The 24,302-nt window shown below is 39.7% G+C and overlaps 2 protein-coding genes across 6 annotated transcripts in view; one reads left to right on the forward strand and one right to left on the reverse strand.

Annotated features, from left to right (window-relative positions):
- The window catches only part of MDN1 (midasin AAA ATPase 1), a 92,529-nt gene extending 89,709 nt beyond the window's left edge, over positions 1 to 2,820 (reverse strand). For all 3 annotated transcript variants that reach the window (XM_058834535.1, XM_058834533.1, XM_058834534.1), the window contains exon 1: positions 2,641 to 2,820. In XM_058834535.1, the coding sequence (XP_058690518.1) occupies positions 2,641 to 2,742 (102 nt within the window). In that variant the 5' untranslated portion in view covers positions 2,743 to 2,820. The remainder of the gene's footprint in view (positions 1 to 2,640) is intronic.
- Positions 2,821 to 2,890: 70 nt separating this feature from the next.
- On the forward strand, positions 2,891 to 23,648 carry CASP8AP2 (caspase 8 associated protein 2). 3 transcript variants are annotated; one of them, XM_058834537.1, is made up of 10 exons: positions 2,891 to 3,354; positions 4,519 to 4,594; positions 5,735 to 5,815; positions 7,185 to 7,285; positions 8,458 to 8,532; positions 9,631 to 9,746; positions 11,527 to 14,021; positions 15,032 to 17,963; positions 19,525 to 19,624; positions 20,979 to 23,648. In XM_058834537.1, the coding sequence occupies exons 2-10, from the start codon at positions 4,546 to 4,548 to the stop codon at positions 21,033 to 21,035; spliced, it is 6,006 nt and encodes a 2,001-aa protein (XP_058690520.1). In that variant the 5' UTR covers positions 2,891 to 3,354; positions 4,519 to 4,545; the 3' UTR covers positions 21,036 to 23,648. The 3 variants fall into 3 exon arrangements, with proteins under 3 accessions (XP_058690520.1, XP_058690522.1, XP_058690521.1); XM_058834539.1 differs by having other exon boundaries at positions 15,032 to 17,623; XM_058834538.1 differs by lacking the exon at positions 2,891 to 3,354 and adding an exon at positions 4,014 to 4,191.
- Positions 23,649 to 24,302: the final 654 nt, after the last annotated feature.

The raw sequence follows: 24,302 nt of genomic DNA on the forward strand, positions 1-24,302 counted from the left end.
TCCCCTCCAACACAGGAACTCACGTTCTCTTTGTATCTTTAACATACGGTGTGCCAAAAATCACAGCTCTTCAAAAACTAACCCAAGGAGATAACAATACAGTCCAAGATGGAAGCCAAAGTGCAACATACCTTCCCTTACAGGATGTAAAGTCTACCTGATCTTTCAAATAAAATGTTGAAGTCACATTGTAGTATGAAAAAACCTCTGCCTTAGTTGCCAGAGCATCAGGACATTTTTCTGATAGACAATGGGTAACTGTGTGAATTTGAGACCACTAGGTTACCTCCTTTTCCCTATATTTAATAAAGTAAAGGAATAAAGGCATTTCTCAATATCAAATGTTAAGACTGAAGGACTCAAAATAAGAGCTTGGAATTATTATTAAAACAACTTTCACTGCTACATAGAAAAATCAAATGCAAAACGAAGGATGCCAAGATAAACCATCAGCAAATTAAAAAAGAAAATCAAGAATGGTGTGCTAAAGATCTCCTGTCCACTTAGGATGGTTGCATAGACAAAATAGAAGAAACATCCAAAGGGGTCATGTTCTCTGATACACAGCTTTCCATATAAGCACAGCAGTAGATGCAAAGGACAGAAGTAAGTAGAAGTGTTTTTGCATTAAAGTTCTATTCCTGGGAGTGTTTCAACCTTCACAGTGATTAACTTCTCTACTGAAATTACATAATCACAGGCAACCAAAATACATACCTTTACACAAAATCCACATTTGGAATTCTATGCAGGAAGACTTTCTGGCTGACCTTTGTTAACTCAGAGCCAAAAGCACATTCCAGCAGTTTGTGGAGACCTATTGCTTCTACAGTTTTCTTAAATTATTCAAAAATGCAAACGTGGGAACAAAGACTGGTTCAGAGAGCTTTTCATCCCATCTTTCTCACTAAGAGCACAGAAATTTGCTGTATCTTTGCAGCCTTCATGGTATATAAAAATCCTTTACAGAAAAGGCTGTAATTCTATTACACACCCAAGCACAGGGAGCAAAACCTTCCTTGACCACATGAACTGTACCATACTATGAACCTCAAAAGACTGCTCCTTACTTCGCAGTTCAGGGCAAGTTTCACTTCTTTATGGATTACTACTGAAGAAATATATAGCCATAAAGACATAACAAAGCTGTAGAGCAAAGAGAGCTCTAGATTTCCAGAATGCATGCTTCCTATGTTATATACAAAGCAACTTGTAGGAAATCAGGTGTGACGTTTAGAGATGCAGTTTGTTTACTGGCAAGACAAGCTTAAAACAATCTTAGAGTTGTAGCTTCCAAACCTGGAAATAGTAATTCAGTTTTCAAAAGGATGTGCCGCTGTTAAACAATGTGCTGTTCCCGACTCCCTCCATACAATCACTCTAGGAATTTCCACCTAGCAAGGCTTTCAAATCTGAAGCATATCTCCAAACATTCAGCAAAAGGGAGAGGGCTCGGCGTCTTTCCCAGTCTCGGATCTCAGTGACTCGCTTCTGGTTCGCTGCTCAATCTATCTGCTAGAACCTGTATTCACACATCCCGGTTTTATTTCTCAGCAGTTTCTCTCTGGAAAAGCAACTCTTCATCACTGCTTCCCACCAATTAGCTTCCACTCAGGACTATATTTCACACCAATTTTACTTTGATCCTGTGATTTGCAGCGACAGAAGAAAGCGCCATCTGTCTACCAACAAAGAACCTAGAGTACCGATATGAAAGCCTTCCCCAACCATAACTGAGACAGCAACTCAGACTGAAAGCCAATATTCTGAAAAAATATGATACTTCAGACTTTTAATCTTCAAACAACGGGGACATTTCCTAGACACTAAAAGAGAAATGGAGACTTTGAGCTCCAAAACCTGTACACATCTTAGGGGCTTCAAAAGCTCTATCATGGAAAGTATGACTAAAACAATATCTGATGTGCTGATATCCTGTTACTACATCTCCTGGAGCATTTCAGAGAAAGAAAGGAGATCGGCCTTAACTCTCCTAAAAAGCAGGTGTGCTTTTCAGAGCTAAGGCAGCCTAAACATGAAAGTGACTATAGGATCATGTTCCCAGCATCACCACAACCTATGAAACTGTGATTGAAAAAAAAAACAACTCAAAGAAAAGCCTAGAAAATCCATGCCTCTTTTTATCCCACCTGCTGTTTTAAGGTAATTAAAGAAGACACGCAAAATAGCATCAGGATAGGGACTAGTCACTGTCTCAGACCTTGATAACAAAATGCCAGCTCTTGCTGTCTCCCTTCCCGAGTCACCTTAGGGGACATGGAAGGGATCGAAGATTTTAACTGCGGGGCGAGACGCAATAGGAAGGGCACCAGGATACAGAAGAGGACCTTCCTGCTGGGCTGCACCCGCACATCCCCGAAAGGGGAGAGGAAGGCAAGAAACAGCACCAGGGAGAGCGGGGGAAAAAGAGGGATTGGCTCCCGCCGGCCGCCCGAGGGCCAGGGACGGCCGGGGGGGGCGGGTCGGGCACACACAAAGCTGCCGGGAGGAGATGGCGGCAGCGGGAGGCAGAAGGGTGCGCTCCCTTCGCTCCACAGCGGCCCCCACGAGACCCTCCCTCACGGAGGGAGAACGGACGCCCGGGGGCTGCCACCGAGAGCCTCACCGCCCGCTCCTCACCTGCTTCGCCAGGAATCTGCTCAGCTCCACACCGCTCTTCTCGTTCCTGCGCGCCACCAGCTGCAGCGGCTCGGCCAGGCGGAACCGCAGCTCCGCCGCCATCCTGCCGCTGCTCGTCCCGCGGCGGGGGAGAGCGGCGGGAGGGGCGCGGGGCGCGCAGCACGTGCGGCGAGCGGCGGACGCGGCACCACCAACTTCCGCTCTGCCGCCGTCACGGGAAGCGCGGCCGCCGCTCCGCCCCGCCCCGCCCCCCGCTCTGCCGGACTACAGCTCCCGGCGTGCACCGCGCCGCACCTTCTCCCGCCGCGGGCGCCGTCCGGGAGCGGAGCGAGCGTCTCCCGCTGCTTCAGGGCGTTGGAAGCCCGCGCGTGTGCGGCTGCATTTGCCGTGTTCTTGGCCTCCCTTGCTCTCTGGTCCCCGGAGAGCCATCTGCCGCTGCTGCCGCAGGACTCGCCCGCCCGCGAGCCCTTTAAATCTGGGTCAGGGAGGTGGCCGAGGGCGGGCGGTGACGGACGCGGCGGCGGGTGGCCCCGGCTCGGGCGGCAAGAGCGTTACGCCCCCGGCGGCAGCCGCTCGCGGAGGCCGAGCACGGCTGTCGGGCGGTAACGATGACCCTGCAGGGGTTTGGCAGCGGGATCGCCGACAGCATCAGCCACCGGGATTAAACCTTGGGCTTCACAGGAGAACCGCCGCAGCAGCGGAGAACGGCACCAGGTGAGCGCGCGTGTCGTGCGGCGCAGCCCCGGCCAGTCTTCAGCGGCCATGGCACAGGCCTACATGACCAGCGATTGCCGTGAACCCCGGGCCGGGGCTGGCGGGAGGCTCTCGGCTCGTCCTGCCGGGAGCGCCGCGCGATTTCCCGCGCTCGGGGCCGGGCCGGGATGGGGCCCGCGGTCGGGAAGGGGCGAGGGGGCGGGGCCATCTCGGAGGGGGCGGGGCGCAGCCCCCCCGCGCGCCTCGCTTTGGCGCCAACTGCTCTGGGCCAGGGGCGGGGCCTGTGACGTCACGGCGGCGGATGCGCCGTGCGGCTACGGCCGTTGGCTGGCGCGGTGCTGGCCCCGCCCCCCGCGCCCGGCCTGCGGCACCGCGGCGGCGGCCGGTGGGCGCTCCCGGCCCTGCGCGGGTCCCGCCGCAGCGCAGCCCCGGCATCGCTGCCCCCGCACCGCTCCCCCCGGGCACAGCCTGTCCGCACCGGCCTCAGCCTGCATGCTCTGGGCCGCCGACGCCTGTTGGAGTCTCCACTGGGGTGCTCCTGCCCTGACCCCCGAGAGGTGTCGAGCTCTTCCTGCCGTGGCAGGAATTAGGGCGGGCGGGAGCCCCTTCCCGCCTGTGCAGGGAGGGCGAGACCTGGGGAGTGAGCAAGGGCCGCTGCCTCTGAACGGGGCTGCTCAGCGCTGCTCGGTGCCTGTGCCCTGCCAGCCCCCCAGCCTGAGCCGCTCCCGACCCCCTGCTCCGTGCTGGTTTGACTGGTGGCATCAGACGAGGGGAATGTGCTCTTAAATGATCAGTAGGGAAGAAATCAGAATTATCAAATCAGAATATTTTAACCGGGTAAGATGCACGTTCGGATAACCTCTTCATAGAACGCAGTGATGATTTTCATATAAAAAATTTCTTTTTTTTATTAGGAATAATAAGTGACAGTTAAAGACCTTTAGGATGCTTACTCAAGTAACAGATAATTTCTTATGTTTCTTGAAAGCTCATTGTGTTACTTTGATCCAACAGTTTTCTCATTCTAGTGCTGGATTTTATTGAAGAATAGGGGCCACAGGTAGTTCAGGTATAATTGATGTATTTCAAGATGGTGATTCTTCATGTTGCTGTTCTGAAATTGTCAACTAATTGGTTCCCTTTGCTCTGATATTTTACTTCTAGATGGGGAAGCCATAGGGAGTTTGTATCATGGCAGCGGATGAGGATGGACTGGGACTGTATGACATCCGCTACAGTGGTAAGAAGTGTTAGATTACTTTCTGGTTCATGGGGAATTAATGCAAGCAAGCTAATGCAAATAAATAGATCCAGAAATAACTTAGAAAACGAATTTGAAGTTGTGACAAATATTGATGAGCTTCAAATGTAGTTAAGTGGCTGTGGCACAGTATCATGCAAGCCATATTCCATTAGCAAGTTTGTATTTAAAACTATAGCTGTGTACTTTGGATTTCTGGAACGTTTTGAGGGAATGCCTGTCACTGGTCTCTCCCCTGTCTTCCATGCTGTATAATTTATCTTTAAGCTGTATCTTAATGAAGCTTGTATTTGAACTGTATGGGGCACTGCTCCTTTGGTTGCTGCTTGTGAGAGCCAATGTGCTATCAACTGCCACAGTACCCATAATCAAGGTACTCTTTATATCCAGCTCCACAGTTGGTTGATTTGGCACATATTTAGGAGATTCCCAGCCTGAGAAGGACTGTGGATATTGATGTTTTTCCTTTATAGAAATAATATTTGTTGTTGAAATGGAAAGGTTCACATAGAGGAGACAAGAGTGATAGGAGGCATTAGAAAAAGACATGAGGCAAGACTGAGGAGATTTAGATTAAAATACGTTTACAGACCCAGTTAGTGTGTGAGTAGATGGCAATACTAAAGCAAATTATTTGTATTATGAGACAGACTGCTACAATACTTTCCTTTTAGCAAGAAATTTTTCTTTTAACAGAAGTGGTTTTATCATACCAGATCTTTAATTTTTGTTTTCAAGTTGTGTGAGTTTTATATTCAGTGCATTCTAGAAAACAGTTTCAAAGTTAGGTCAAGTTTACTTAATTTATCATTTTAACACTATTTGCCATATAATTTGTTTTATACACTGTTTTTGGAATATTTACAAACTGATCTTACAAGACTGTCTTTGCCCCCTGGTGACTAAAGGTCTTATCTCTACTGTAGCAATAATTTCCTGGATAAATTTCCCCTTTTACTTGTCTATACTATTACTTCTACTATTTTCTACTGGTATAGGATCACAGCTACACTTACTTTATGGGAAAGGTAGAGTTTGCAATTTACTAAATGATTCCTTTGGCCTTTTTTTATATGTTTGTAATTTTATTTGTTTATTTTTTTATTTATTTTTTTTCAGCTGAAGCTTCCCCCTTCAGGGAAGGAGATGAGAGCTCAGTTGATATTTATGATGGCTTGGACAGCAGTTTGTCAGTTTCTGGTAGGTTAATTGTGTCTCACTGCTTGGTTTGGAACATTATGGAGTCTCTGCTTCTCAGGCTGATTTCAAGTAAAAACAATGTTTAGTTTTAAGTTTGCATTCAGCTGGTGTAACCTGTGTTTCAGTGAGCCACTTGTTTAAATTCAAGACATATATATTAGGTTGTATAAATGCAGCAGAGAATTCTTGAATCTATTAGCTGAATGGATGAAAGACATTTTTCCTCTGATATTGGCTAGATGCTTGGGTATGTAAAGGGGTATAGAGAAACCTCAGCTATTTTATCTGTGCCTTGATAATAGGATATTTTGCCCTGGAAAAAGCACCTTTATTTTGTGTTTTTGTAAGGTTCAGGACCAGATCCAACAGTCGCTAATCACTAAATCCACAGTGAGATATCCAAAACATACTTTCAATATGATACTGTAAATTCAGGATATCCTTTCAACCTTTTGTTACTTTCCAAATAATGTGACATGCTAATGTAAATTAATTTCCTCTTTTAACTTCTTTGAAGATGAGAAGTAAATTGATCCAGGACATGTTCTTTTTTTGTGAGCATTAGAGTACCCTTTAATGAAATTCTGTTTTTGGTATTTAAGCAATTACTTGTCTCCTGATATTATTGCTATAAGACCATTGAATTTTTTTGAAGAACTGTACTATGTCCTACAGACATAAAGCATCTATATATCTTTTTTAATTTTGCATTTTGTATTTCTTAAATTCATATTTTACATATGGAAATGCATTGGTTAGTAAGCGCTGAAGACACAAGGAGGAATAGCAGTGCAATGAAAATATTTTATATAGTCCAGTTTTGAGGGAATTTGGTATTTTAAATTTGAAGAGAGGACTGGTGGGATCTTTGCTATGTACAGATAAGATGTTATTTATACATACTCTTGCGTTGTGTTAATAATAATTTTTGCATTATGGTATTGTCCACAGGATTAACAGCTGTGATAGCTGACTTCATTTATTTGTCTGCAAATGCATCTGTATTTCAGGGATGTCATTAGCTAGGTCCTGTTACCAAAGTGTATTCAGTGAACAGACATCCAAGCTGATTTGAGGAAAAAGCACTTTCATTAAATAATTTGGATGTTTGGGTGTTGGCTTGTCAGTTGGGTTTGGTTGTCTGGGTTTTTTTTTTTCATTTCACTTACAGATGGCTATTTTGAGAAATCTCTGTACGTTATTGCAACATGGCATGACATGAGCATGTAATAATTCTTTATTTTGTCTGTTGTTACCTTGTAAGTACAAGAAGTAAAACCAAAATGCACTGACAGTATAGAAATGTGCACAATGCAACATGGCTAGAAAAATACCTTTTTACCTTATGTAATTGCTTTTCTGTATATAGACAATTTTGCTCCAAATACTACACCATCTAGAAGCAGCTTAAATTTATTTGATGAGATATTAATTGAAGAAGGGACTGCAAAGAAAGCATCCTATGATGAGGTATGTATTAATGTGGAAAAAAAACCAACCTGGTGTTTTCCGGGGGGTGTTCCGAATTTCCTTGTGTGAAAACTAAAGTAGAGAAAATATTGTCAGCATGCTCACATTGTGGGAAAAATAGGCTGTTTTTACATAAGTAAAAACAAGAGTGTACTAATAAACTCTTAGAACAATAAGTTCACCTGAACAAATGAATCTGTCACTGTGACATGATCTGTTCCCATTTCTCATCCTTTGCATGCAATTCATTTATCAGCTGTGTTATGGGAAAATATTGTGGTTTCTCTGTAGTCAAGGATCTGGTCAAACATCTGATAGAAAGCTAGTCTTGACATTTTTCCCAACAAGTTTTACCAGAGTAAAGCAGATAAATCCATGACCTGACTTGTGTGTTGTTAAATTCTGTCCTTGAGGCTGAAGGTGGCCGTGCAGTACGTAACCACTTATAGTAAATCAAGACAACACTCACTTAAGTAGCATCACTAATCCTTGCCTGTAAGGCACATTTAAATGACATGAAAGGGACAGGCATCCACAGATACTACAGAATTAAGCAGGAGTCCTCCAGGACTCCACTGAATGACGAAAATAAAATATCACTTTGCAAGTTTGAAACTTGTTGACTGTTGGTTTGAGTGGAAGTTGTCCATTCTCCTGTGAAAGCTTTGTCACTATCTACCTCTAAAGAAGAGCTCATGCCAATTTTATTTTACTTAACTTTGTGATCTCAGCAGGATTGTGTCCTTTGCAGTCTATTTTTGCACTCCAAGTTTGTTTGTAGTAACTTTTTGTTGTGTTTTTCCTTACCTGTTTTGTGTTGCCTAAAATCTGACAGGAGAGTCCTTATCTCTTTGGCTCTCAGAGCTCCTGCTCCTTGGTAGTTGTGCCTTTAATTTCACAATAATATTGCTTCCTGTTATTCTTTAGCCTATTACTGTGAGGAAAGCACACACAGATTTTTTTCTTAACTTTGTGTTGTTTTAGAGACCTGTCTGTTAACTGGAGCATACTGAAGCCTTTTGTTTCAATATGGCTTTCATATGTTTCTTTGGGAGGAAAAAAACAGGGGTCTGTAATATAATAATGTGTTAGAACTAATTACAAATTTAGAGAAGTAACTCTTTTGTATAATTAAGTCCACTTCTGTGCTTGAATTCTTCTCTCTTTGACAGTTACAGGCAGAATATGGAAAATGTCAACATCAAATTAAAGAGTTGATGAAGAAATTTAAAGAAATACAGGCACAGGTATTGTAGTTCAAAGGGAAATATTGTCAATATCAAGCAAAGTAAATAGAATATTGCTTTGAGAAAGCACTTTCTTACGCTTTCCAGACTTGATCAATTGCATGGATGGTTTGTAAAACACCCCTGTAGATGCTAGGAGCTATCTTGTGTCTTCTTAATTAGAAAGCAAACCTGTCAAATGAATAGTTATCAGAAAGGTATCCAGTACCTTTTTTTTTTTTTTTTTTTTTTTTTTTTAATGCACTAGGGATGGGGCTGTAAAGGCACCTGAGCTGTCATTAGAACTGGAAGCAGATGTCTGTGTTGCTTTGAGCATAGTGCCATTCTGATAAGTCTGAACTGCTCTTAACTTGAGCTGGTGTTCCCTTGCTGTGCCATTCTGTACAGCTGAATTATTTGGGGCAGTGTGCTCTACTGCCTATTACTTGTAACTCCCAAAGGTTCTGAGTTCTGCAATGGTAAGCAGCTGCTGCCCCATGACACTTCTGTATTGTTTTCTGCAAAACTTCTCTGCCATTCTGAGCAGGCTTTGCTGAGGACAGTTATCGAGAAAAGGGACTTTTTCTAGGGTTGACAGGGTTCTGAATATCATACCTAGAAATATTAGAATGATAAAGCACCCAAAGTTGGTTTCAGTACCTTGAAAGAAATACAACTACCCTCTTTCTCTGAAAGTGCTAGAGAGATAAATTTCTCATTTGATGCAGTGACCAAAAAAGCAATAAATTGAGTATAACAATGAAGCAAAGAAGTGGAGATTATAATTTTTTAGCTCACTTGTTTTGTGGTGTATTTCAGTTTTACTAAATTGTATGCCTGAAATGTTTGAAATAATTACCAGGACCACAAACAGAAGCATAAATGCGAGTAATGTTAAAAACAAAAACAAACACAAGCTTTTTTGGATCTCAATAATTCTGATTTCTTCAAACTAGTTTATATATGTTTTACTGTCATTTTGCCAATGATGGGACATGTTTCTAGTGGTTCTCTTGCACTATTTTTCATTACATGTTTGGTTACCAAAGCTAATTCTTGGGTTTTTTTTTTCTCTCCCTCTCTCTCTCTTGCTGTCTGTCTTATATGTATTTAAAATAGAATATCATTCTTCAGAATGAAAACCAGGCTCTCAAAAAGAATATTTCAGCCCTTATCAAAACAGCAAGAGTGGAAATTAACCGTAAGGATGAAGAAATAAGTCATCTGCATCAAAGGTACAAATAGATGGTAAAACTGAAAGCATGCTTTTGGTCTGATCATGTTTATATACTTGTTAAAATTTTTGTGTGCATTTTAAGAAAAATTAATGAAAAAGTCATTACTTAGTAAATTGTTTTGTTTAGAACCAGTACAATCAGAGGAAATATGTATCTCCTTTGCCTGATGAGGTCTTTGAACTACTGAAGAAGTAGTAGAAACAAAGAACTGCTTGGTTTCTAGTTAAGAAACCAAGAGGGAGTCCAAGTGGTAACCATTTGCATGAATTTTTGTTTATAACTCACTGCTCCTTGTGGGTTGTCTAGCCGTCTTGCATGGCATCAGACATGAATTCCATGGAACTTCTCAGACAACTGAGAAGAAATAGATTATGTCATGCTTTCTTGGCAAGATATGAAATCCCTGTCTCCAGTGGTGGGGAATAACAACTAGAGAATTCTTGGTTATTTCTGTGTACTAATGTTACTGGAAGGAGTTGAAAGCAGTGAAGTATGGATGGGAGAGCAGCTGACAGTAAGATTTCTGAACCATGTAAAACCCAGAGCAGGTGTTCAGGATTCAGGATGCCAACTTGTCTGTCAGAAGGTTACCTCCTTGTTACTTGTGTTACACATTTTTGTATTTTGTTTTGTTTGTATTTTGTTTTGACCGTTTGATATTTTCTTGCACCAAAACCTGTTGTAAATAAGGTTCCTTTGAAGTTCCTGCGCTAATGGCCATGTGCATACAAACAATGCAGGTTTCTTTGCTAAATACAGAGAATTACGGGGCACAGTCTGATGGAGGTCAAGAAGTTTTCACAAAACACTTTCCTTTCACACAACAGCTGTCATTTTCACACCTTTGAGTACAGTATTCTGAATTTTAAATTAAATTCTTTGAAAAATACTTCTTTGTTTTGAAAAATTTGACCACTTTACAAGCTCCATTGCAGTACCACCTGATGGTGGTGAAAGTTTGTGAACAAGTTATTTGATCTAGGTATTTTGGAGGCATCCATCATGGAAAATTATGGGGAAATTGGCACGTTGAGATCTTAGAAACATGACTTCTCTGCTGCATGGTTTATAGTAAATCATCTCTTCTTAAGCAATGTATCTATGTGTAAAGATTATTTCAGAGTTAGTATCTCTCAAAGAATTGTTAGTGTTTATTTCAAAAAAAAAGCCCTCAACTATAAAACCACAAAACCAAAGAAGCAGCTTGGATACAATTACATTAATCACACATTTATACACTTTCTAATTTGATTCTTTAAATTATTTTTAATATGATGACTTCTCAGCAGTAGCATGTGACCTTGATGAGGCTTGGTTATCATAATGTATTACTTGTTTTATGGAGCTTGCAACAACTCCCAAATGTAGTTTATTTGCTTACTGATGATTTTTAAATTATTTTAAATCACTAACGCTGTAAAGAACAACTTTTTTTTTTTTTTTTTTTTTTTTTTTCTTTTCCTCCTCCTGAGAGAGAGCTCTTTTTATTGCTGGACAGTGAAATACTAGTTTGAATTACTGAAATTGTTAACTAGGCTCAACACATTAATTTTTTTCAGAAATCTTTATTTTTCTTTGGATTAATAGCTTTTAGAAAATATGTATATAAATTGCATTATTTTGTTCTGTGCTGATGGAAATTATTAAATGTCTTTTTATATCATGCTTCTTTTTCAGCTTGAAATTGAAAGTGTTAACAATTTTTACATGGATTAATTGCAGTTCTTTAGCTTAAATAAATTTAAAAACAACAACTTTTTTTCTTCTTTATATACAGGCTATTGGAATTTCCCAACCATCGAGGTATTTTCACCAGAACATACCTCCCAGGATCAACTAAAACAAAAGATTCCAAATTCAGACCTTCTGATTTTAGTGACAATATGAAGATGGAGCATAGAATGAAAAATGACTGTCCAAAAGATGCATACCACAATTACTCATCTCATAACACGAGCAATGGGAAGTCAGGCTCTGAAAAAAGGAACACTCCACTTTTGCCGAAGTACCCTCCTGAAGAGCTCTGCAATGATGATACTCACGCATGTGCACTGAGCTATGACCATTCCTCCAACAAGGATAACAGAAAGGAAAGAAAAGAAACTAAAAGTAATGAACAGCACAGTAGGGGAAATGTCAACAAATACAAAAGAGAAGTACATCAGAGCACTGGAAATGATGGTGACAGTGAGGAGGGGAATTTGGATCCTCAACAGAAGCTGAAAACCCTTTCAGAGAAGGATAGTAGAAATGAGTTGCAACAAAAAAGTCAGAGCATGAAACTCAAATGCAGTCCAAGTGTGGAAAGAAGAGTAGAAAGGGGTGTTTCTTCCTGGGAGAAACAGACAGCTGGTAAAGACAGATTTCAAACAAGAGGTGAATTGTATGCTGATGAGAGATTACAAAACGTATTGAAAAAGGACATTAAAACACATGATAAAGGTGAAAAACATGGTGGCCAAAAAAATAAATCAAATGAGAAGCTGCAAGAACAACCAAGGAGGTCTGGTAGGGGAAGCAGTCCACACTCCAAAAGTGAACATTCAAAGAGTCTTCATGAATCACGTAAGTGTCGTGTGGAAGAGTCTAGAAAAGTAAAACACATTGACTGCAAGAGAGACAGAGGAACAGATGATCATAGCTCTCGAGAAGGAAGGACTTCACCTTCTAATTCCAGCAGCAGAGAGCATAAATATGCACGCTTGAAGGAAAGCAGTAGTAGACATGAATGGGAGACAGCACATTCCAAATCAGAAAGACACAGAACTGAAGAAAAAAGGAAAAGAGAAAGAGAGGATCAGGATGAAAATAGACATTTCAGAAATGAAAAAAAAGTTGCAAAAGAATTTTCTCACCAATCTGTAAAAGACTCCAAGAAGGGTACACATGTTAAAAAAAGTGAGAGAAACAAATCCTCAAAGCTGGAAGAAGCAGACAGAGTAGCAGATAGCTTAAAAGATGATAAGGTACCCAAAGCTAAAGGTAATCGCACAGGGCCAAAAAGCAAAGACTTAAAACTTAGCTTTATGGAAAAGCTAAATTTAACTCTTTCTCCTAATAAGAAACAATGTCTGTCTGCAGTGGATGGACTTAAAATACCTTCCCAAAAGGCCACTGATGAGGGAGGTACAGAGCTCACACTGCAAGCAGAACTCTTAGATTCTGCCCACCCTGTAGACTGTGGTCCCACAGAGCACAGTCATTCAATGCTACAAGTTCTGGATACTGCAACTCAAAGCAATGTGAAACCAGCACTGCCTGTTTCTATCAGTTCTGAAAATGGAGCCTTGAAAGTAGCAGCAGCAGGTCCAGCACAGCCTGAAGCATCGCCAGCAGTCACAGCAGATGAACTGAGCTCTGAAACCTCACCAGAAGCAGAAGGGGGTCAGCCCCAAGCCTTGCCAGAAGCAGCAAAGGTGCTGGTTCCTGATGAGATGGAAGCTGAAATGCCATCAGAAGCAGCAGAGGTTTGTGATCCAGTTGAATTGGAAGCCTCAGTAAAAACAGCAGCAATGACAGGTCTCAACCACCCTGAATCTTTGCCCCTGGAGGTGACAAGGAGTGTGGCAGAGTGTGAGGAGCTGCCTATGACAGAGGGTGAGATGCAGGATGATTATGTACCAGCAGCAGAGGTGGCACAGTCTGAATCTGCAAGTGCAAGTATGGGAGACCTTCTAGAGTCAGCAGCAGAGAAGAAAAAGGAAGATAAAATGTGGCTGGCTGCTGACATAGAAAGCTCTGCAGGTCAACACGGCTCTCAAAATGTTGTCTTAGATGACTCAGAAGCCAGAAGTTCTGGTGACCTGGAGTCCTCTGATACTGCAGATGATATCAGTGAAACAAAACCAGGCTCTCTAATGGAAGTAGGTAGGGATGATGGTCACCTGGCTGCAGAAAATGTTGACTATCCCGCTGAGGAAAAGAGTATCTGTGAAGTTAATACGAGTACATCTCATTCACTGGACAGCACTGTGATAACTGATAAGGGTGAACCACTAGTTGACCAGAATACTTGTGATCTGGGGCCAGACCTAACTGATAACGGTACTGCAACAGCATCTTCTCTCAGTGGCAAGATGTGTCCTGTAACTAAAGAGAGACAAACTAGCCTAGTTTCTGTTGATGATGACAGCTCAATACTGAGCATTGATCTCAATCACTTGAGGTATATTCCAAAGGCAATCAGCCCACTGAACAGCCCAATGCGTCCTTTGGCTAAAGCACTGAAGATGGAAAGTCCCTGTAAAGGCCTTGTGAAGACTTACAACAAAGGTATATGTATATTCTGATTTATTTTCTACATAAAACTTAAAAGATCCACTCGTGGAATCAGAAATTACTCTTAACTGCTTTCTGAAAAGTACAAGTTGTGTCTTACTAAGCTGTGTATGTCTCAGTGGTCCTTTTTGTTAGTAGTGAAAGCATTTTATATATATATATATATATCAGCCAAGATTTTAGCCATTTGAGTATTAGTGCTCTAAAGATTGGAGTTGGTCACTACTGACAGAAGACTGGTTGAAATAATAGTTTTGTATTAACTTACTAAAAAAATACACATTTCTTAATTTTGGCTAGTTTTTTGTAGAACTCTAGGTTTTTCTCTTAAATTGTGGAAGCAAAAGTTACATAGAATCATATTCTTTCAGGTATCTGTGAATTTCAGTCCTTGTAAGAAGGAAGACTGGAATTTTCTTGCTGCAATTAAAACAAAAATTCTTGGAAGTTTAGATTTCGTACAAGAAAAGTGGCATTGAAATCTGTTTTTTTATGTTTCAGAATGTAACTCTGTACAAGATTATTAAAACATAAATGGGTCATTTGTTCTCAATTTGTTTTAGTTTTGAATTTGTTAGAAGAAAAGCCACCTATTGTATGTAAATGTTAGTTCATAATGATGGGACAGTTATAATTTAGCTGGTACAGTAATCAGAAAACTTGTTAAAGTAGATGAAAAAAAACTCAAACCTGATGAAAACTGCTATATTTTTCCAATTTATGTATTTGTGAGATAGTTCACCTATGTTTGGTGAAATATTGAGGCCCCTTAAAACTCAAAATTTGCTCAAAGTAAAGCTCAATTTGCCCTTTAGAGCTCAAAGAAATATATTAAACTACCAGCTGCTGAAGCAAACCACACAGACCTGTTATAGCTCAGGCTTCCTGAGTTCAAACAGTTCTGCATAATCAGTTTACAGAAGAGAATCTTGCAGGTTTTTCTGAAAATATTTGTTTAAAATTGCATTCTTTATGGTGATGAAGAAACTGTTTTCTTTTTATAGATTCCATTCCTGAAGGTACTGTTGTCATCTGTCCCTCAAAAAACCTGTCAAAGGAAGTAAACAAAGAAAATCAAAAGCCGGTTAGCATGTCTGATGAACATTTAGAGATGGAGTCTCAGCTAAGTATCTCTTCAGATGAAATAGAAGAAGGTGAAATTGTCAGTAGTGATGAAGATAAAGAAAAATCTAAACCAGAGAGAGTCTCTGAAAATACAAAAAAGTCAAGACCAAAAGCTTCTGAGACACGAAATTGGACCAGCAGCCCACAGAATCAAAATAGCAAAACTGTGCACTGCAATGAAGATAATGGAAAATTTGTTTCTGTGCAAGTAAGTGCACAAAAGAACAGAGAGAGGCATAAAAATCAGACCTTCAGATCTTCAAAGAATATGAAGAAAAACAAAACAGTGAGCATTGCTTGTCTTGAAAAAATAGTTCATATTATTGTTGAACCTTCAAATATACAAGAAATCATGCAGATGCTCAGAGCTATACGAAAACAGATGAGGAAAAGTTATATGAAGTTCAAAGTACACTTCCCAGTTCAGCATTTTCACAGGATTATAGAATCTGGGATTATTAATTTTACAGCATTAATAAGATACTTGAACTTTTCCAAGATGTGTGCATTAGGTGATAAATTAAAATTGAATATCTGTGATATTATAGAGTCGAAACTTAAACAAGTTAAAAAGAATGCAATAGTGGACCGTCTTTTTGACCAGCAAGTATCAGATATGAAAAAACAGTTGTGGAAATTTGTAGATGAACAGCTTGATTACTTATTTGAAAAGATAAGGAGAATTATAATAAAGCTATGTGATGTTGGAAATGAGGGTGAGGAAGGGAAGTTTGAAAGGACTGGAAAGCAAAACCACAAGATCACTCATAAAAATGATGTGCAGAGATCTAGAGAAAAGTCCCCAAAAGATGTCTCTCCAAAGCCTGAGGAATATATTTCAAAGCAAACTGTGGATTATCAACAACCTAAGTGTCACCATGAGAAAAATAAGACAGGTACACCAAAAACTGCCATTACAAAATGTCTTAATTCTATTGATAACACAAGAAATTCCCAGACAAAAGTTCATCTCTCTAAAGAGAATAATTTACAAAACACTCTTAGTCCACTGAAGGGTGTTAAATATGAAAAGGAAGGACTCCAGCTGTCCAGAGATGCTAACAAGTCTGATCTTAGTTATGAGCTTCTCACAGAACAACAAGCATCCAGTCTTACATTTAACCTGGTAAGTGATGCTCAAATGGGTGAAATTTTCAAAAGCTTATTGCAAGGTTCTGATCTCTTGGAAAAAAATGGTGGCAGTATCAACAGAAATGAGTGTGAATTCAGGACTCCAGAAAAACAGTTTTTAGACAGTCATAAATGCACGGATAATTCTGCTGAGCTGGAGCAAGACATCTCTTCAAAGGAGACTTGTGTAGATTGTAAACTGGAAGAGGATATTAGTTGGACTATTGTTTCACCTGTAAGGACTCCCTCATTAGCATCTAGGCCTCAGATGCCTGTTGATCCAGATGTGCTGGATGAGAGCTGTATGTTTGAGGTTTCCACAAACTCAGCTTCATGCAAAGAAGATGAATGCAATTCACAGAAGAATAAATTGTGTGTTTCTTCTATCCTCCTTGAAGATTTGGCTGTTTCCTTAACAATTCCATCACCTTTGAAATCAGATGCTCACCTCAGCTTCCTAAAACCTGAGAATAATTGTAGCTCAGCTCCAGAGGGTGTTGTTAGTGCACATTACAGCGAAGACGCGCTTCTTGGAGAGGAGGATGCCACGGAACAAGACATTCATTTGGCTTTAGAATCTGATAACTCAAGTGGTAAATCAAGTTGCTCATCATCATGGACAAGTCGGCCTGTTGCTCCCGGTTTTCAGCGTCGCCCCAGCCTGCCAATGCAAGCAGTAATCATGGAGAAATCCAATGATCATTTTATTGTGAAGATTCGGCGGGCAGTGCCATCTGCCTCACCAGCATCTGATCAGATGGCTCCAGTGAAAGAGGCACAGGCATCCTCAGCCAAGATTGGAAAAGGAGAAAAGAGAGCTGGGGGAAAAGAAAGGGACAACCAGAGTGCCACTGTGAAAGAAACGGTCGAACCAGATCTGGTTAAGATGGATCACTTGCCTCATGTCAGCACTGAACAAGAACAAAATCTTACCTTAGCTCAGCCTCTGAAGGAGTCACACAGTAGTACTGGAAAGGAAGAAACTACTGGCTTGCCTGTAACCTGTAGGAAATCTTCAGACAAAGAGAGCCATGATGCTGAAAGCCCAGAGAAAGGCTCTGAGCAGTCTGAGGCACAGAAATTGAAAGTATCTGAAAACATAAATGAAATGCATGTTAGATCTCAAGCTTCTTTTCCTGCTGGATGCAGTATGAAGTCATGCATAAGAGATGGTATTGTTAGTGGAACTTCATGTCATGAACTGGAATCCAGAGCAGATAATGGGACTCTGGAAACTTCAACAGGAAACTCGGAAGTCAGTGATAAAAAGCAAGAACTGGAAGAGCGCTTTGATGCATCTACAGAACTAACAGAAGAGCTTTCTAATGAGACTCTAGCAGGTAAATGTGATCTTGAAACAAAACCCAGTTCAAAGACTAATGGAGGGTGTCAGATAAGTATAGATGATAAAACTAATAAAAAGAGGAAAAAAGAGACTGTCAAAGAGAATTCCAATTCAAAAAGGCAACGGAAAGGAGCTGAATCAGCAGGTGAGCGGAGTGATGAAAGTAATATCAGATCTGAAGATAGAAATTCATCACCCAAGCAGTGTTCCAGTAAGAAGAATGAGCTACAGCAGAATAAAGACACCTCTCCCTTGGCTTCATCTCCGTCATCACCTAGCCTCTATGCCAAAAACATAATTAAAAAGAAGGGAGAAGTAGTAGTTTCCTGGACAAGGTAATTTCTGATTTGATCTGCTTGATTGCTTTAGGGTTTTTTTTTAAACTATGTGAAACACTGAAAAGAGGGAAGAAAAAGATGTTTAACTAATGACTGACGTTATTTGGTAGCTCTACACCATTCTCTAAAAAGGGGAAAGGGAACCTCCTTATATCAATGCAGGATTGCTCTGGGAGATTGATGTCCATCGCTTATTCACATCTCCCAAAGCAAGAGCCCTCATGGCTTTTGTTTTGAAGGCGTATATGCCGAGGTAACAAGACCTACTGTAGTGCACTGTATGTTCTTACTTCCTCTGCCTGGTTTATTTTTTCTGTCCAGAAATTCCAGCCTGGCTTTCTAGGAGGTAGAGATCTGTGATATTCCTATGAGGCATTGGTGTCTGGTGAAGAGCAGCTAAAGATTTCTCCTTCTGAGGGAAGGCATGAGAGCAAGCAGTTTTCTGGTTTTGGGTCTGAGCTGTTCAGTCTGTGGAAATGTACCAGTCAACCATTCAACTCAATATATTCCAATTTGTAGGATGTGGGTGACAAATGAGATGGCTCAATACATGCAAAATTATTGTGGTGTATTCTTTTAAGAAATTATAGATGGCAGATTTTGCTGTTCTTGTATCTTGTTCTTGTTAGAACTTGATACAATCAACACTTCATAACGGGGCTTCAAAAGTTTTCAGGATAGGCTTTTCTAAACTATAGTTTAGATATAAAGTTTCTAAGTAGCATTTTAAAAGAAAATCAGTTCCTTCACAGAAAAAAGCAAAAGCTGGTATGATTTTCTAATGTGCAAACCAACAAGGTAGAAAGAGACTTAAAGTTTTCTGTATGAATATGACCAGGTTTTCATTTTCACAGTTTTTTTTATCTTTGAACTTCTGTTTATTTCTTTTTAAAAAAAGACATTTATTTAAATATCTAGTCATTACATTTTTCTTTGAAATTGAAGAAAATAAATATAATTTATTGAAGTATGATAGGTTCCAACCAAATAAAATTAATATCTATATACATTTTGCCTAAATTTATTGATGAGACAAACAGGAAACACTTCAGAATTTACTTCTGTTTTTTTTTTCTCTTGTGAATAGATGTAGATATGCTTTTGAGTATGTTTGATGCATTAAGCCACTCAGAGAAGTCAAACACCTCTCTGGTTTATCTTTGAACATCAGTCGGCCTTAGGTGAAAGCTGCTGTTCAGCCATGCAAACTGAGGCTGGAACTGCTGACTCCTGTTGAATTTGAGTTCCTTTCAATTCAAATTTAAATATCTGGTTTAGAAGCTTACAACTCTTGGACTTTGGTTTGGGGCTAGCTCTAGTCTAACAATCCTGCCCTTCCTAGTAGGGGAGCATAATCTCCACTACCACTTGTTTGTACTGTCTCTATTACTCTGTGCTGATAGAAGAAAGGATCCTCCACAAATTTGTTGCTGCTGTTTGAAATCATGTTCTGTAGTTCAGAAATACTCTGAATTTTATATATGCCTGTATGTATTTTGTTTGTGTGCATGTACACAATTCTATGTATTCATATTTTTAAAATGCATTTTTGCTGTAGAAATGATGACCGAGAAATTTTACTGGAATGTCAGAGAAAAGGACCATCAAGCAAAACCTTTGTTTCCTTGGCCACTAGGCTGAACAAAAGCCCAAATCAGGTAGGTGACGATCATTCTTGTATATACTACCAGCAATGTTCCTACATTTATAATTGCAGTTGAACAAAAATCTTTGGAGATCTTCTGCAAATCTGTAGTTCTCTTCTCCTCATGTATTTTTGGGGGGATTTCTGAAAAAAAGAATCTTAGATTCTGCCAGTTGTAACTTCTTAAAAATACACCTTATATAGGGGTATTATGGGGATTCCTCAGTACCTGTTTGATTGGTACATTGGAACTGCTCCACTCATGATCCAGGTACAACAGGATTGCTCTGTTGTTGGATCAGCACTTATATAAAGAAAGGCAATTTTGAGAGGCCTGAAGCCTTTGCACACCTTTAATAAATTAGAAAAAGATTAAATTTAGAGCTGAGAAACAGTATCATGATTGTGCAGAAAGGACTTCTGTAATGAAGGTGTTTGTTTTTTTCCTTTTTTACTTTTTAATGTAAAAGTTTCAAAAGACACAGATACCAAATGAATGTAGATTATTCCCAGAGGTTTGCATATAACTGTGTACTTGGGTTGAATTGCTCTCTTAGTCTGTATCCTGCAAATCTGGAAAGGGAGAAACGCGTTTGACTCCATTAGGAAATCCTGCATTATTGAGATTTGGCTTTTCGGATATTGTATTATATGGTCGTAGAGTTTTTGTGGGGTTTAGAAGCTGTTGTGGTGGTTGGTTGGATAAAACAGTGTAAATCTGTGCATTTATGCATCTCTTCCCAGTTAGTTTGGATCATCAGTATGCTCAATATTGCATATATGCAATATATATACAGCAATAAAAAGAACTAGCTTAGTGCTCAATGAGGTTACTATGTCAGCTGTAGCTATGTTCAGAAAAAGATTTTTTACTTAAATCTACGGACCAGTTACGTAAAATCACTGGCAGGTGGATTATTCCATGATGAGTAAAAAATACCTGAAGCAACAATTGTCCAACAGGGTAGAAAATAACTGATAAATAGTGTTTTTTGTGGAGCACAAAATAAGCTTTTGTCTTTACATTTGCATCTTACTTATGGTTATGTGTGGCAAATTCAAGGCTAATTGGCTTTGAAGCCTTCATTTTTTCCTCCTCCTTGTAGGGAAACCTGTCTTAAACCTGTGTTGGCTCTAGCTGTCTTTGATTAACCTGGAAGCTATTTCAAATGTGAAAGGTATAGGAAGACTTCCTAGATCCAGTTAATCTGTTAATGGTTCTCCTAAAATTCTCCTAGAATTTCTTGGAAGCAAATAGTGGTGGTCTTAAAAAAACTTGCTGTCAGATCAATCTGTCTTGGTAGGTATGGAAGTCAGGGGCCTTAATGGTATGTCTTTTTTTCTCTTTTATTTTTTTCCTCCATTAGGTTTCAGAAAGATTCAAGCAGTTAATGAAGCTGTTCAAGAAATCCAAGTGCAAGTAGATGGAAACCAAGTTGCTTCATGGTTACAGGGGGCTTAGCTGTTACCTGCAGGGTTGGACTGGAGCCACTGCATTCATATTGGGATTACGGGGACATATCCAAGTCAGAGCACTGAGTTTGGTAAAATCCAGTGCACTGTTATTCACCTGTCTGAGTTTCCTCTGAACTTCTTTAACAGAGTGACACAGAGGGAACTTCACAAACCAACTGGCTAGGAAGGAAAGGGTTTTGCACTGCACATGGAGCAGTATCATTTCAAGGGTGTCATCTCCTATTAAAGGTGTTGTTCTGTGAGTGGAGACAGGGGGCAAGAGTAGGAGTGGTGGCTCTTGCTTCACCTGCTGGAAGTTCTGCGTGTGCTGATGTCAAATTGTGATCTTAAAAAGTGCTTTGGAATCCAGTTGGTAGATAATCCTAGAAAATGGCAGGTAGGTCATCTTGGTGACTGTGGAACATATTTTAAGAAGTGAGGCCTTTTTCTTTTAAAATGAGGCAGGGCAATGATAGCATTGATTCCAAAAGTTGCTTATCTAGTAATTGAATTCTGTTGCTCAGGAATAGGTGGATTTTGAGGCTTGTTCTTAACAACATTTGTTGACAATTGTTTACTTACTAGAGATGTCAATCTAACAGAATCTTTTCAGAACAGTCAGTGTGCAGGGTAGCGTAAACGTTATTTTACATGAATGCTACTCTGCAAAGGCCATTATGTTTTTCTGTTTCAAATTGCATCTGGAAAAGGTACTTCATTTAGGTCTCCAAAATAATAAACATCCTGTTTTGTTATTAAAAAAAAGATTAAATATTGAGAAGTGATTTTCTTTTAAAAATTAATTTAGAAACAGACCTTTACAGTTTTATAAAATGACTTTGTAGTAACTAACCAAAAGCAAAACTTTTCTGTAAAAACAGGCAGTTTTCAGAAGCTTGTCAACTTGACATGTTTTGACAGCAATTGCATCTATCTTTACAAATTGTTTAGTGCATTAGAAATTCATTATGTTCTATTTTAAAAAATCTGTTATAACTGTTTCCAGTTTTACTAGAACATACATAAAGTGTGTGTGTATATGTGTGTGTATATATATTTACACACACATCTCATACACACTGCTGTTTTATCCCAAATTTCTAAAAAGGTTTTGTTTTTCTTCTTTCTGAGAAACATCCCTGGAAGTTGCAAGGGGTTTTATTTAATGATTTCATTGATTTGAGGTTTTGTTCTCTATGGAGGATCGGAATTCCTGTAGTCTTTATTCATTCAGAGCATCTGCTGAGTTCAGTTAGACTTCATTTAATAGCCCTCACCTAAGTGCATTGCCTTTCAAGTTGGATTGAGTTGACTCTTTTTCAGAGTCCAGTGACGATTTCTTCAAAGTCAGCATGTTTTTTGTTCCCTCTCTAACTAATGGGACAGACTTCCCTTTCTAATAAACCATCAGATAATTTGTCAATGATGTTGTCACTGACCCCTTTGGAGTATTGTACATGTGACCTGTGGAATAGATTGTCATGCTGCCAGAACATTGCATTTTCCTTGTTTTAGGCAGTGCTCTGGAAACTGTAACAAGGAACAACTTGAGTGGGTGATGATGTCAGTTCTGGCAGTCTTCCATCTTTCATGCTTGCTTCTGAAATGTTTGCTTTTAATGATCAAATCTTACATCTTACATAGCACTTCCATGCTATGCTGGCAGTGCCTGGTAATTTCAGTGGGGGATTGATGCACCAACCCATGCTTGCTCTTAACAAACATTTGTGACAATTGTTAATTTGTTGGATATTTAAATCTAACTGAAACTGTTTTTAGAATAGTCAGTTTGCAGAGAAGTGTTCATGTGTGTGGAAAAATCAGACTCTCCTAAGAATATTTTTTTAACCATATCCTTATAGATCAACATGTGCACAGTACTGAGGGCACTGAGGGAAGTGCCTCCACTTAAGTGCTTCCTCTCTGCGTCAAAAAAGGCAGGCAATATTTTATTACAAAGTTGTTTATTCCTTATCTGTGTTTACTTACTTTCATATCTGTATAGGTGATGGGGTCAGGGTTTGACTGTTTTAAATCTGACTTGGATTCTTTTTTTGTAAAGTATGAAATTTGGTTAATGTTCTCTCTATTGTATCTATGTGTACAGGTTCCTGTGTGGTCATGTAAAATATCTGATGTTTGTACATATATAAATATATGTATAAAAATAGAAAAAGCTTTGTTTAGCCAAAGATGATTTTTTTTACTATATAAAACTACAGGTTTATTTTGTATAAACTAAATAGTTTGCTTACTGTAAGAGCAATACAAAAAATAAAACTGTAAAATTAACACATGTGTTCTTGTTGAACAAAGGTTGGCTTGGAGTGGTTTTGTACCATTGTTTGTAATTCATTTCTCCAACAGGAATTTTGATACGTATATGCCAAATGTACTGTATGTAATTCTACAGTCTTCTTTGTGAAACCTCAGGTAAATCAAATCATTTTCTAGAACTGTTGGTTAATGGCTTGACAACTACACATGCTATGAAGCAGCATTAAAATTTACTTCTCTTAGTTTGTATAAGTGAGTAGCTATGTTGATGTTCTGGCCAATAAACATGGAAGTTGTCAGCTGCTGCTCTGCTGTAATTACTGCTCTGAGTACATACTGTTTATTTCTTAGTGACTGACTGGAAATTGTAGAGTTTCACAACTATATAAAACCCTTAAGCCACTTACGAAAAAGAACCTACAACTTTAATCTTTGTTTTGGAAACATAGGGTTAGTGTTGAGTGAACAAAGGAGAAAGACTTTCTTGTCCGAGATCCTTCACTGGAAGAGTGTAGCTGGTGGCCCTTGAAGAGTCTCACTCCAACTTGCTGCTGAAGAATAGGTGTACTTCTATCCAACACACATATTTTTACAGGATTCTGTTTAATGGATGTGAGTATCCAGAAGATTTCCAGAGTTTAAATTCAGAGAGTGGGGTTCATGGAGATGTGCATGATGGTGAAATCATGGGCCCTTGGGCATTGAATTTTGAGGGATTCTCTTTAAGGCAAGGTCTGTTGGCAGCTAAAGGCATACATACAGCAGTTGTCTTAACTCAGGACACTTAGATATCAGTCCAGCAACACACAGCTGTTCCCCTTAAGGCCTTCCTTTGATTGTGTTCACTCCAAAACCAGATGCAGAATAATCTCTAGGAATTTGTCTTCGTGAAGGGAGGCAGCAGTAATAAAGCATGCTGAGGAGCAGTCAAGGATTTCCTAGAAGAACCTGTGAAATCA

Source organism: Poecile atricapillus, chromosome 3 (assembly GCF_030490865.1).
Source record: "Poecile atricapillus isolate bPoeAtr1 chromosome 3, bPoeAtr1.hap1, whole genome shotgun sequence".
In the NCBI taxonomy this organism is placed as follows: domain Eukaryota; kingdom Metazoa; phylum Chordata; class Aves; order Passeriformes; family Paridae; genus Poecile; species Poecile atricapillus.

Excerpts from the sequence above, each read along its gene's own strand:
- CASP8AP2 (XM_058834537.1), top strand. The coding sequence starts at position 4,546 with ATGGCAGCGGATGAGGATGGACTGGGACTGTATGACATCCGCTACAGT. Across the intron at positions 17,964-19,524 it reads GTAGTAGTTTCCTGGACAAG|AAATGATGACCGAGAAATTT; the intron begins GTAATTTCTGAT and ends TTTTTGCTGTAG. Across the intron at positions 19,625-20,978 it reads TGAACAAAAGCCCAAATCAG|GTTTCAGAAAGATTCAAGCA; the intron begins GTAGGTGACGAT and ends TTCCTCCATTAG.